The sequence below is a fragment of the Salmo salar genome, chromosome ssa04 (assembly GCF_905237065.1).
Source record: "Salmo salar chromosome ssa04, Ssal_v3.1, whole genome shotgun sequence".
NCBI lineage: Eukaryota > Metazoa > Chordata > Actinopteri > Salmoniformes > Salmonidae > Salmo > Salmo salar.
This window is the reverse complement of record NC_059445.1, coordinates 74,525,787-74,538,552: the sequence shown is the minus strand read 5'-3', so window position 1 is coordinate 74,538,552 and position 12,766 is coordinate 74,525,787. Positions and strand designations below refer to the sequence as shown.

At 44.1% G+C, this 12,766-nt stretch overlaps 1 protein-coding gene across 10 annotated transcripts in view; it reads left to right on the top strand.

The window, feature by feature from the left end:
- The window catches only part of LOC106603825 (rap guanine nucleotide exchange factor 6), a 197,170-nt gene that overhangs the window by 139,427 nt on the left and 44,977 nt on the right, over positions 1 to 12,766 (top strand). For all 10 annotated transcript variants that reach the window (XM_045717340.1, XM_014198000.2, XM_045717338.1 and 7 more), the window contains 8 exons: positions 6,762 to 6,898; positions 7,863 to 8,021; positions 9,693 to 9,845; positions 10,507 to 10,671; positions 11,208 to 11,315; positions 11,663 to 11,866; positions 12,037 to 12,145; positions 12,419 to 12,662. In XM_045717340.1, the coding sequence (XP_045573296.1) occupies positions 6,762 to 6,898; positions 7,863 to 8,021; positions 9,693 to 9,845; positions 10,507 to 10,671; positions 11,208 to 11,315; positions 11,663 to 11,866; positions 12,037 to 12,145; positions 12,419 to 12,662 (1,279 nt within the window). The remainder of the gene's footprint in view (positions 1 to 6,761; positions 6,899 to 7,862; positions 8,022 to 9,692; positions 9,846 to 10,506; positions 10,672 to 11,207; positions 11,316 to 11,662; positions 11,867 to 12,036; positions 12,146 to 12,418; positions 12,663 to 12,766) is intronic.

The following is a 12,766-nucleotide window of genomic DNA, read 5'->3' as shown; positions in this document are numbered from 1 at the left end:
TGGATTTTAATAATTAGCGGGTATCGGCCTAATTCTGCTCTGCATGCATTAGTTAGTGTTTTATGTTGTACAGCACACAGAGAATAATTTTGCAGAATTCTTGGTTGGTGAGCGGACCCCAGACCTCACACCATGAAGGACAATGGGTTCTATAACTGATTCAAGTATTTTTTGCCAGATCCTAATTGGTATGTCAGATTTTATGTTGCTTTTCATGGCATAGAAGGCCCTTCTTGCCTTGTGTCTCAGATCGCTCACAGCTTTGTGGAAGTTACCTGTTGCGCTGATATTTAGGCCAAGGTATGTATAGTTTTTTGTGTGTTCTAGGGCAACGGTGTCTAGATAAAATTTGTATTTGTCGTCCTGGCAACTGGACCTTTTTTGGAACACCATTATTTTTGTCTGACTGAGATTTACTGTCAGGGCCCAGGTCTGACAGAATCTGTGCAGAAGATCCAGGTGCTGCTGTAAGCCCTCCTTGGTTGGTGACAGAAGCACCAGATCATCAGCAAACAGTAGACATTTGACTTCAGATTCTAGTAAGGTGAGGCCGAGTGCTGCAGACTGTTCTAGTGCCCTCACCAATTCGTTGGTGTGTGTGTGTACATACATGCGTGTGTGTCTACATGCATGCGTGTGTGTGTACATGCATGCGTGTGTGTACATGCATGCGTGTGTATATATCTATATACAGTTGAAGTCGGAAATTTACATACACTTAGGTTGGGGTCATTAAAACTCGTTTTTCAACCACTCCACAAATTTCTTGTTAACAAACGATAGTTCTGGCAAGTCTGTTAGCACATCTACTTTGTGCATGACACAAGTAATTTTTCAAACAATTGTTTAAAGACAGAATATTTCACTTATAATTCACTGTATCACAATTCCAGTGAGTCGGAAGTTTACATACAATAAGTTGACTGTGCCTTAATAACCTCTTACATCTAGATGTTCCGCTAGCGGAACACCGCTCCAATATCCAATGATAGGGCGTGGCGCGAAATACAAACTCCTCGAAAATCCGAAAACTTCCATTTTTCAAACATATGACTATTTTACACCATTTTAAAGACGAGACTCTCCTTTATCTAACCACACTGTCCGATTTCAAAAAGACTTTACAACGAAAGCAAAACATTAGATTATGTCAGGAGAGTACCCAGCCAGAAATAATCAGACACCCATTTTTCAAGCTAGCATATAATGTCACAAAAACCAAAACCACAGCTAAATGCAGCACTAACCTTTGATGATCTTCATCAGATGACACTCCTAGGACATTATGTTATACAATACATGCATGTTTTGTTCAATCAAGTTCATATTTATATAAAAAAACAGCTTTTTACATTAGCATGTGACGTTCAGAACTAGCATTCCCACCGAACACTTCCGGTGAATTTACTAAATTACTCTCAATAAACGTTCACAAAAAATATAACAATTATTTTAAGAATTATAGATACAGAACTCCTTTATGCAATCGCGGTGTCCGATTTTAAAATAGCTTTTCGGTGAAAGCACATTTTGCAATATTTTGAGTAGATAGCCCGGCCATCACAGGCTAGCTATTTTGACACCCACCAAGTTTGGTACTCACCAAACTCAGATTTACTATAAGAAAAATTGGATTACCTTTGCTGTTCTTCGTCAGAATGCACTCCCAGGACTTCTACTTCAACAACAAATGTTGGTTTGGTTCCAAATAATCCATAGTTATATCCAAATAGCAGCGTTTTGTTTGTGCGTTCAAGACACTATCCGAAGGGTAACGAAAGGTGACGCGCCGGCGCGTTTCGTGACAAAAAAATATTCTGACCAGGAGTCGTTGTTTTCGTTCAGACTGAAAAAGTCAAATGGACTCTTCACGCGCACACCCGTCTCATTGTTCTCAGATCGACCACTATCCAAATGCGCTACTGTTTTTCAGCCAGAGACTGCAGAGTCATCATTCAACGTTCTGGCGCCTTCTGAGAGCCTATGGGAGCCTTAGAAAGTGTCACGTTACAGCAGAGATCCTCTGTTTTGGATAGAGATGACAAAGAAGGGCAAGAAATGGTCAGACGGTACTTCCTGTACAGAATCTTCTCAGGTTTTGGCCTGCCATTTGAGTTCTGTTATACTCACAGACACCATTCAAACAGTTTTAGAAACTTTGGAGTGTTTTCTATCCAAAGCTACTAATTATATGCATGTTCTAGTTTCTGGGCAGGAGTAATAACCAGATTAAATCGGGTACGTTTTTTATCCGGCCATGAAAATACTGCCCCCTATCCATAACAAGTTAATTAAACAGCTTGGAAAATTCCAGAAAATCATGTCATGGCTTTAGAAGCTTCTGATAGGCTAATTGACATCATTTGAGTCAATTGGAGGTGTACCTCTGGATGTATTTCAAGGCCTACCTTCAAACTCAGTGCCTCTTTGCTTGACATCATGGGAAAATCAAAAGAAATCAGCCAAGACCTCAGACAAAAATTGTAGACCTCCACAAGTCTGGTTCATCCTTGGGAGCAATTTCCATCGCCTGAAGGTACTACGTTCAACTGTACAAACAATATTACGCAAGTATAAACACCATGGGACCACGCAGCCGTCATACCGCTCAGGAAGGAGATGCATTCTGTATCCTAGAGATGAACGTACTTTGGTGCGAAACGTGCAAATCAATCCCAGAACAACAGAAAAGGACCTTGTGAAGATGCTGGTGGAAACCGGTACAAAAGTATCTATATCCACAGTAAAATGAGTCCTATATCGACATAACCTGAAAGGCCGCTCAGCAAGGAAGAAGCCACTGCTCCAAAACCACCATAAAAAAGCCAGACTACGGTTTGCAACTGCACATGGGGACAAAGATTGTACTTTTTGGAGAAATGTCCTCTGGTCTGATGAAACAAAAATAGAACAATTTGGCCATAATGACCATCATTATGTTTGGAAGAAAAAGGGGGAGGCTTGCAAGCCGAAGAACACCATCCCAACCGTGAAGCACAGGGGTGGTAGCATCATGTTGTGGGGGTGCTTTGCTGCAGGAGGGACTGGTGCTCTTCACAAAATAGATGGCATCATGAGGTAGGAAATTTATGTGGCTATATTAAAGCAACATCTCAAGACATCAGTCAGGAAGTTAAAGCTTGGTCACAAATGGGTCTTCCAAATGGACAATGACCCCAAGCATTCTTCCAAAGTTGTGGCAAAATGGCTTAAGGACAACGAAGTCAAAGTATTAGAGTGGCCGTCACAAAGCACTGACCTCAATCCTATAGAAAATTTGTGGGCAGAACTGAAAAGGCGTGTGTGAGCAAGGAGGTATACAAACCTGACTCAGTTACACCAGCTCTGTCAGGAGGAATGTGCCAAAATTCACCCAACTTATTGTGGGAAGCTTGTGGAAGGCTACCCAAAACGTTTGACCCGATTTAAACAATTTAAAGGCAATGCTACCAAATACTAATTGAGTGTATGCAAACTTCTGACCCACTGGGAATGTGATGAAATAAAAGCTGAAATAAATCATTCTCTCTACTATTATTCTGACATTTCACATTCTTAAAATAAAGTGGTGATCCTAACTGACCTAAGACAGGGAATTTTTACTCTGATTAAATGTCAGGAATTGTGAAAAACTGAGTAAATGTATTTGGCTAAGGTTTATGTAATCTTCTGACTTCAACTGTATATATACATATATGTGTGTGTATGTGTATATATATATATATATATAGCTATATATATATATATTATGTAGGTATGTATACACACACACACGTGTATGTATGTTGAAGAGGGTAGTGCTTAAGCTGCATCCCTGTCTCGCCCCACGGCCCTGTGGGAAGAAATGTGTTTTTTGGCCAATTTTAACCTCACACCTGTTGTTTGTGTACATGGATTTTATAATGTCGTATGTTTTTCCCTGAACACTACTTTCCATCAATTTGTGTAGCCGACCCTCATGCCAAATTGAGTCAGAGGTTTTTTAAAGCTTTTTTTTGTTGTTTTGGTTTGTTTGTCAATTAATCAAACTCAACCAATCAAATGCATTTATAAGCCCTTTTTACATCAGCCAATGTCACAAAGTGCTATACAGAAACCCAGCCTAAAACCCCAAACAGCAAGCAATGCAGATGTAGGATCACTGGGGCTAGGAAAAACTCCCTACGGTGTGCAGGGTGAATTCGTGTTCCGTCGTATGGTAATTTGGTATAAAGCCAATATCTCACGGTAGTTATTGGGATCAAATTTGTCTGAACCCCAATCCACAAAAGTGATCAGTCCTTGGTTCCAAATATTGGGGAAGATGCCAGAGCTAAGGATGATGTTTAAGTATAGCCAATTGGAATTTGTGGTCTGTTTATTTTATCATTTCATGTAGGATACCATCACCACCACAGGCCTTTTTTGGTTGGAGGGTTTGTATTTTGTCCTGTTGTTCATTCAATGTAATTGGAGAATCCAGTGTGTTCTGGTAGTCTTTTTAATAGCAGATTGTAAGATTTGCAATTGATCATGTATATGTTTTTGCTGTTTGTTCTTTGTTATAGAGCAAACATTTTTGGAGAAGTGGTTTATCCACACATCTCTGTTTTGGATAGATATCTCTGTGTTGTTTGTTTAGTGTTTTCCAATTTTCCCAGAAGTGGTTAGAGTCTATGGATTCTTCAGATACATTGAGCTGATTTCTGACGTGCTGTTCCTTCTTTTTCCCGTAGTGTATTTCTGGATTGTTTTAGTGATTCACCATAATGAAGGCGTAGACTCAGGTTTTCTGGGTCTCTGTTTTTGGTTGGACAGGTTTCTCAATTTCTTTCTTAGGTTTTTGCGTTCTTCATCAAACCATTTGTCATTGTTGTTCATTTTCTTAGGTTGTCTGCTTGAGAGTTTTAGATTTGATAGGGAAGCTGAAAGGTCAAATATACTGTTTAGGATTTATACTGCCAAGTTTACACCTTCACTATGTCAGTTAAATGTTTTGTCCAGGAAGTTGTCTAAAATTGATTAAATTTGTTGTTGCCTAATATAGTTTTTTGGTAGGTCTCTACACTACTTTCCTTCCATCCATAGCATTCCTTAATAGTATTCACATCCTTTGGCTTTGATGCCTCATGATTGACTTGCTCTGTTCAAGTAGACTGGTTTTGCTGTGATCTGATAGGGTTGTTAGTGGGCTGACTGTGAACACTGAGAGACTCTGGGTTGAGGTGATAAAGTCGTCTACCGTACTACTGCCAAGGGATGAGCTGTAGCCTACCTTTGACTATGTACAGACCCAGCGTGCAACAGAGTTGCATGAGTTGTGACTCATATTTGTTGGGGGTTTTGTTATGTTGTCATAGTTGTCTAGGAGGCATATTTGGGAGGGAATACTGTTACCTCCAGGTAGGACTTTGTCCCCCTGTGTGCTGAGGGTGTCGGGTTCTTGTCCAGTTCTGGCATTTAGGTCGCCACAGACTAGCACACGTCCCTGAGCCTGGAAATGGTTGATCTCCCCCTCCAGGATGGAGCAGCTGTCATTGTTAAAGTATGGAGATTCTATTGGGGGTATAGGTAGCACACATTAGGACATTTTTATCTGTTGAGATCATTTCCTTATTCATTTCTATCCAAATGTTAAACATTCCTGTTTTTACTAATTTAATAGTGGGTTAGGTCTGCTCTATACCAAATTAGCATACCGCCTGAGTCCCTTCCCTGTTTCACATCTAGTAGTTTGGTGGATGGACTACCAGCTCTCTGTACCTTGCCCCCCCCGACACCTTCCCTCCATTTCTATAAACACTGAGGTCTCCCCAGTTAGTACCCTTTTTATTTTTTGCCCGGGCAGTCAGCCAGGCCGCCTCATTAGTGGTGCAAACCAGGGGTCCTCCTGGGGGGAAGGGGAAGCTGCCTGCCCACACATCAGAGGACCCAGAGAGAGACCTGCCTGCTGGGGGGCTGTGGGATGCCTGCGTTTTAAGGCTTCTTTGCTTTTGGCTTGTTAGGCAGTATGCACTGGCTGCAGACCCACTGAGATATGAAAGGATGGGCAGGGCAGGGCCCTTCACGGAGTGTGGTTAGTGTGGCTGGAGTCAGGTCACCCTGTTCTACGGAGACATGTGACTAGAGCAGAGGTCACGATCGACTGGTCGATCTCCAAGGCGTTTGCAGTCAATCGCCAAACATTTCTGTAAATAAGATAAAGGCTTGCGTTCCTGTTTTTAGGACATTTTTTGTTTGCCGCTTTTGGCGATAGGTGAACCCGATTCAGCTGCATGAGGCAGAAATAATGAGGTGCGACTCGAGTTTCGCCATCAGCTGGAAGACTGTGTCCCTTTTTGGTCAGTGTCAGTGGAGGGATGTTGAGAGCCAATATGCGGTGATAATGTATTGAGTCTATAGCCTTGCGACAGTAATGTTTTTAATAGATTAATGTTGCATAGGATTACATTTAAAAAAGCAATACATCTGAGTGGTAGATCTTATCTTGTATTTTGACTCGGTGATCTTGACTCCACTGGACTGGAGGCTGCATGGTAACAGGGTGTAATGCCCCTCAGAGTGAGAGAGTAGGACGCAGGTCCTACAGTACACACTCATCAGTTACACAGAACACTCACTGATCTCTCTCTGTCTCCTTTTTCCTCATCATTTCTTCCTCTGATATTTTATGCTACCTCAATCTGTTACACCACACCTCTTCTCTCCATTGTGCTCTCGCTCTGTCCATCTCTTCCTTCCCTCTCGCTCTTACTCACTTTCTCTCTCTTCCCCCCATCCAGAACAACTGTTGGAGTTCATGCACCAGCTGCCAGCCTTTGCCAACATGACCATGTCAGTGCGAAGGGACCTGTGTACTGTCATGGTGTTTGAGGTGGTGGAGCAAGCAGGGACCGTCATCCTACAGGACAAACAGGAGGTACCAACCATAAACTTAACACACACTACCTGTCAAACGTTTGGATTCACCTACTCATTCCAGGGTTTTTCTTTATTTTTACTATTTTCTCCATTGTAGAATAATAGTAAAGACATCAAAACTATGAAATAACACACATGGAATCATGTTGTAACCAAAAAAACTGTTAAACAAATCAAAATATATTTTATATTTGAGATTCTTCAAAGTAGCCACCCTTTGCCTTGATGACAGCTAGCCTCACCACTTTCTTTAGCGCAAGTGGATGGGATCTGTGTCAATAAGCTGTGGCAGCAGGCGTCTACACACCCACGCATACACAGGCGTGTAAAGCAGGGGACAGCTACACGAGACTGTGTGTGTTCAGTATGACAGACGGGTTGCTATCTCCTATCACAGTCTTCACTGCACTGCAGCGTCCTTAGCGGTCCTATGAGACAATGAGGGGAGAGGGGGCAGAGGAAGAAAAAGGAGAGGGAAGAGAGAGGGGGAGGGTGTCTAGGAACCTCATCACATGTCCTCAATCTCCCTCTCAATGCTTCCCTGTGATAGAAGTCTGTCACTCTGAAAAGCCTCTATTGCCTTCATGGTTGAAAGCCATGAGCAGCAGTCTGAGTCAGTGTGGAGGTAAGATGGATCTCTTCAACGATCACTTCCCTGCCTGCGGGGTTCTTCACACACCTCACACTTAGTCTGCAGTCTTATATGGGACTTGGGTATGTTCTATTCTCAGCACATTCACTAGATCCATAAAGCACCTGTTCTATTCACTCGAGCTCTGTATACCACATACATATAATACCAGGCACCAATGATTGTTTGGAGTGAAGGTCCATAAAAGCATCTCTGTTATGAAGGCCAACCAATCAGTCAGTGTCAGCCATTAATTTCCTGTTGTTGTGATGGTCATGTGTTTGGCGCTGCTGCTTATGTCATCATTGTGCCCCCCCCCACCCCCTCTCAGCTGGACCTGTGGTATGTGATCCTGAACGGGGGGGTGGAGATCGGCCACCCAGACAGCCGCATGGAGACCCTCTGCATGGGCAACAGCTTTGGCATCTCCCCCTCCCTGGACAAGCAGTACATGAGCGGAGTGGTGCGCACCAAGGGGGACGACTGCCAGGTGAGATACTATCCTCTCATAGAGAGCTTGTTCTTTTGGGCTGAGTCCCAAATAACACCCTATTCCCTATACAGTATACATAATAACACCCCATTCCCTATACAGTATACTTAATAACACACTATTCCCTATACAGTATACTTAACACCCCATTCCCTATACAGTGTCCTTAATAACACCCTATTCCCTATACAGTGTCCTTAATAACACCCCATTCCCTATACAGTGTCCTTAATAACACCCTATAACTCTGAGATAAATACAATGGGAACTTTTCATTGCCTTTTGACATCAGTTTGGAAGATGAATATGACAGTGTTGTTGTATTCCTTGCGAATATAGAGTAGAGTTGTATAAATGGTCTGGTGTTGGTATCTATGGTGTACAATAAAATGTGTTGATTTTTCACCAATAAAGCAGGACTAGGTTGAAGAGCTGTTGCTTAGTCATAAAGAAGAGGAACCAGGCCTTGATGTAGAGATGGGAGGCAGCACAAGTTAGAGTAGCCTGCCGCTTGAGAAGTGTTTTGAGCTTCTCTGTCTCTCTCTCTGTCTCTCTCTCTGTCTCTCTCTGTCTGTCTCTCTCTGTCTCTCTCTGTCTCTCTGTCGCTCTCTCTCTCTGTCTCGCTCTCTCTCTGTCTCGCTCTCTCTCTCTCTCTGTCTCGCTCTCTCTCTCTCTCTGTCTCGCTCTCTCTCTCTCTCTCTCTCTCTCTCTCTCTCTCTCTCTCTCTCTCTCTGCGTGTGTGTGTTAGTAACCAGTTTCTACCCAGACCTGCTTGGTTCCTTAAAGAGTTCCTTTATCAAAAACACTGTTTCCTGTCCCTGTTTCAGAGCCTGAACAACAGCTCAGTGAGATGGCAGAGAGGCGAACGCTAGCCAGGGGAGTGTAGCTTGACCATTCGGCCAGGTGAATGCTAGCCAGGGGAGTGTAGCTTGACCATTCGGCCAGGTGAATGTTAACTAGGGGAGTGTAGCTTGACCATTCGGCCAGGTGAATGCTAGCCAGGGGAGTGTAGCTTGACCATTCGGCCAGGTGAATGCTAGCCAGGGGAGTGTAGCTTGACCATTCGGCCAGGTGAATGCTAGCCAGGGGAGTGTAGCTTGACCATTCGGCCAGGTGAATGTTAACCAGGGGAGTGTAGCTTGACCATTCGGCCAGGTGAATGCTAGCCAGGGGAGTGTAGCTTGACCATTCGGCCAGGTGAACGCTAGCCAGGGGAGTGTAGCTTGACCATTCGGCCAGGTGAATGTTAACCAGGGGAGTGTAGCTTGACCATTCGGCCAGGTGAATGTTAACCAGGGGAGTGTAGCTTGACCATTCGGCCAGGTGAATGTTAACCAGGGGAGTGTAGCTTGACCAATCGGCCAGGTGAATGTTAACTAGGGGAGTGTAGCAGGACTGTTAGCCAAGATAGCATACCGTGGAAAGTGTTTATTATCATATCTGGGCCAGTTGCCAAGGGAGTGTAGCTAGTCTGTTAGCTTGTAGACTAGCATAACTGGACTAGTAGCTAGGGGAGTGTGGGTAGACTAGCCCCCAGCCATCCCTCCCATGCCTCTCTCCTGCTCCAGGGACTCCTCAGTTCTACTGTTTCAGTACCCAGCTATGGTGCAGAGCAACAGGTTCCTGTATTATAAGTTGACCCGCTGTCCCCATGTCATTGTGGACCAGTTTGTGTGCATCGCCCAAGAGGACTACTGGCGGATCCTCAACCATGTGGAGAAGAACACACACAAGGTGGAGGAGGAGGGAGAGATCGTCATGGTGAAGGAACATCGCGAGCTGGACCGCAGCGGCACCAGGAAGGGACATATCGTCATCAAGGTGAGGCAGGAAGTGTAAGAGTTAAGGGATGGTTTCCCAGACACAGATGAATTAGGCCTACCCTTGTCCTGCACTGATGGTGAAGTTCCATTGAGTTTACATGTTTGTCCAGGTCTAGACTTAGGGTGTAATCGGTCTGGGAAACTGATTTTCAAATGGTCTTTATAGGCTGCTTTGAATATATGCACTGCCTTGACTACCTAGCTGTGACTACCACCGTGTTATGCTGTTGCTCCTGTAGACACTTGTTTTTGCATGCGCCGTATGGTCCAGCCCCTTGATCTCCAACACTCTGCAAACAGCCAGTTATTGATCTGCTAATGGACTAGACTGATTCCCTTGTCTTCATCTCCTCTAAGACGCCTCTGCTCCCCCAAACAGCTACACTATAGATGTGTTGCTGCTGATCTGAGTAGTGATCCTTACTTCTGGATTCTCTTGTCTTTAAATTGTTTAAGAACTGCCTGCATAAGTGCCATCCTTTCGCCCAATGAAATGTTTTTTTTTGTAATTTTTTCTAAATACAGTCGTCCAAAATGATTCTGGTCTCCTTGGTGATAAAGCTGTCTTTATTGTCCCTCGGGACTAATAAAGTTGTATTAAAATGAATTGACAGTTGGAATGCAGTCATGATTGATTGTCTGTTTGTCTATCCACTCAGGGCACCCCACAGCGTCTGATCATGCACCTGGTGGAGGAGCCGTCAGTGGTGGACCCCACCTACATCGAAGACTTCCTCCTCACCTACCGCACCTTCCTCTCCAGCCCCATGGAGGTCGGCAAGAAGCTGCTCGAGTGGTTCAAAGTCGACAGCCTCAGAGACACGGTGTGTACTGTACTGTACTGTGTGTATGTGTGTGCCTGATTGTTTGTGTGAAGCATGGGTGTACTACACAGTAATCAATACAACTTGTGCTAGGTCAGCAGTCTTGGGTAGAAGGGGGATTTGTCCAGCGGACATACTCTCAACTGATTTAACATAAGATTAGTCTTGTGCTGTCAATAGTCTGATGGAGATGTCATTTGGCATGTAATCATTCTTCCTCTTCAAGAGGCCCATCCCCTCAGAGAGAGAGAGTTGCTGTTTGTAGCTCTGTCTGTACTGTGGTTTTAGCATTGTGGGCCAAGATACCTTTCTTAGATTGGAACAAGACTACACTTATATTTTCAGACCCGGCATTTCCGGACCCTTGCAGTTCAAAGAAAGATATGTTTGTAATCTCACCTCCTGTGATATCTTTAGCCTCAGCTAAAGTTGAATGTTTGATGATTGAAGCTTGCTGATTTTTGCGGGGAAAATGTACAGGATCCTCTTTGAAGGTTTTTGAATATGCTTTGACAGCCTTGTGTTTCCCTGTGCAGGTGACACGGATAGTGCTGTTATGGGTGAACAATCATTTCAACGACTTTGAAGGTGACCCGGCCATGACGCAGTTCCTGGAAGAGTTTGAAAAGCTGCTGGAAACCACAGTAAGTTCACCTTTCCTATGTTGTGTCTATATTAAATGTTTGTCCCAAATGGCACCCTATTCCCTACTGTATATAGTGCAATACTTCGGATGAGAGAACTATGAGCCCTGGTTGAAAGTAGTGCACTATATAATGATTAGGGTGCCATTTTTGGCACAGCCTGTACGCAACATAATGTACTTTGACCTCAAGACGTTCCTACCTTCACTAAACTAAAGTCTCACTCTGTGGTCAGACAAACATGTGATCCTCTGTCTGTAACAACTGTGTGGTTGAACATGTATTACCAGATCTGTTAGCCAGGTCAGTTGAGTGAGTGGTTGTTGAAACCTGATCTGTTCCTGAAGAAAATGAAGGGTCACCTGCGGCTGCTGAACATAGCGTGTGCAGCCAAGGCCAAGTGGAGGCAGATCACCCTGCAGAAACCTTCCAGGGAGTCCCCGCTCTACTTCAGCCTGCATGGCGGCAGCGAGAGGGGCTTCGGCATCTTCGTGGAGTCGGTGGAGGAGGGCAGCAAGGCCGCCGAGGCAGGACTCAAACGGGGAGACCAGGTAAGAGAAGTTCTTACTTTTGCCTTTTTTTCCTGTGTTGCTTTTGCTTTTTGAAGTCCATGTTTTTATTCCATACATTTAATGCTGTTTAGTTTGCTGTTCAGATGCCCTTTGTGGTTAATTCAGTAACAAGTGCAGTTTACTCAAAACTATCTGTTTTCCTCCTTGAGATTATGGAGATCAATGGTCAGAACTTTGAGAACATCTCCTACGTCAAAGCTATGGACTTCCTGAGGAACAACACACACCTCTCCCTCACAGTCAAGACCAACATCTTCGGTTTGTACAATCTGTCCTCTTACGAAAGATAGGATTATTTCGTTAACGATGCCGAGAGAGAGTTGAAATTAAAATGACCGGTGTCAACAGTAGTCTATACCTGGGTCTAGTCCTGTGTTTGGTTGCAAAATTTGTGTAACTTTCCCAAGTCTTCCAACCATGATTTCTGGAAACCTGGGAATTCAATTCCATGAATTGTGCAGCTTCCCCCCCCCCCCCCTAGTTCTGTGACTGTGTCTTGCTGTTGACTTATAATCCCTCTCCTCTCCCAAGTGTTCAAAGAGCTGTTGAGCCGGATCGTACACGAGAAGATGAACAGGGGTCCCCACATCCCCAAGATCCAGGAGAAGAAGTGTAACCGCTTCTCCATCCCAGACCTGCCCGGAGACATGGAGTTCTCCACAGACCATAAGGCCACCAAGAAGATGAAGGCCAACACAGTTTCTGGAGGACGGAACAAGATCAGGAAGATGCTGGAGAAAACCCGTTTCAGCATCCTACCACCCAAGCCCTTCAGGTAGACAGACTAACAGTATCCTACCTAGACAGATAGACAGAATAACACTACGGTATCCTACCTAGACAGGTAGACAGAATAACACTACGGTATCCTACCTAGAC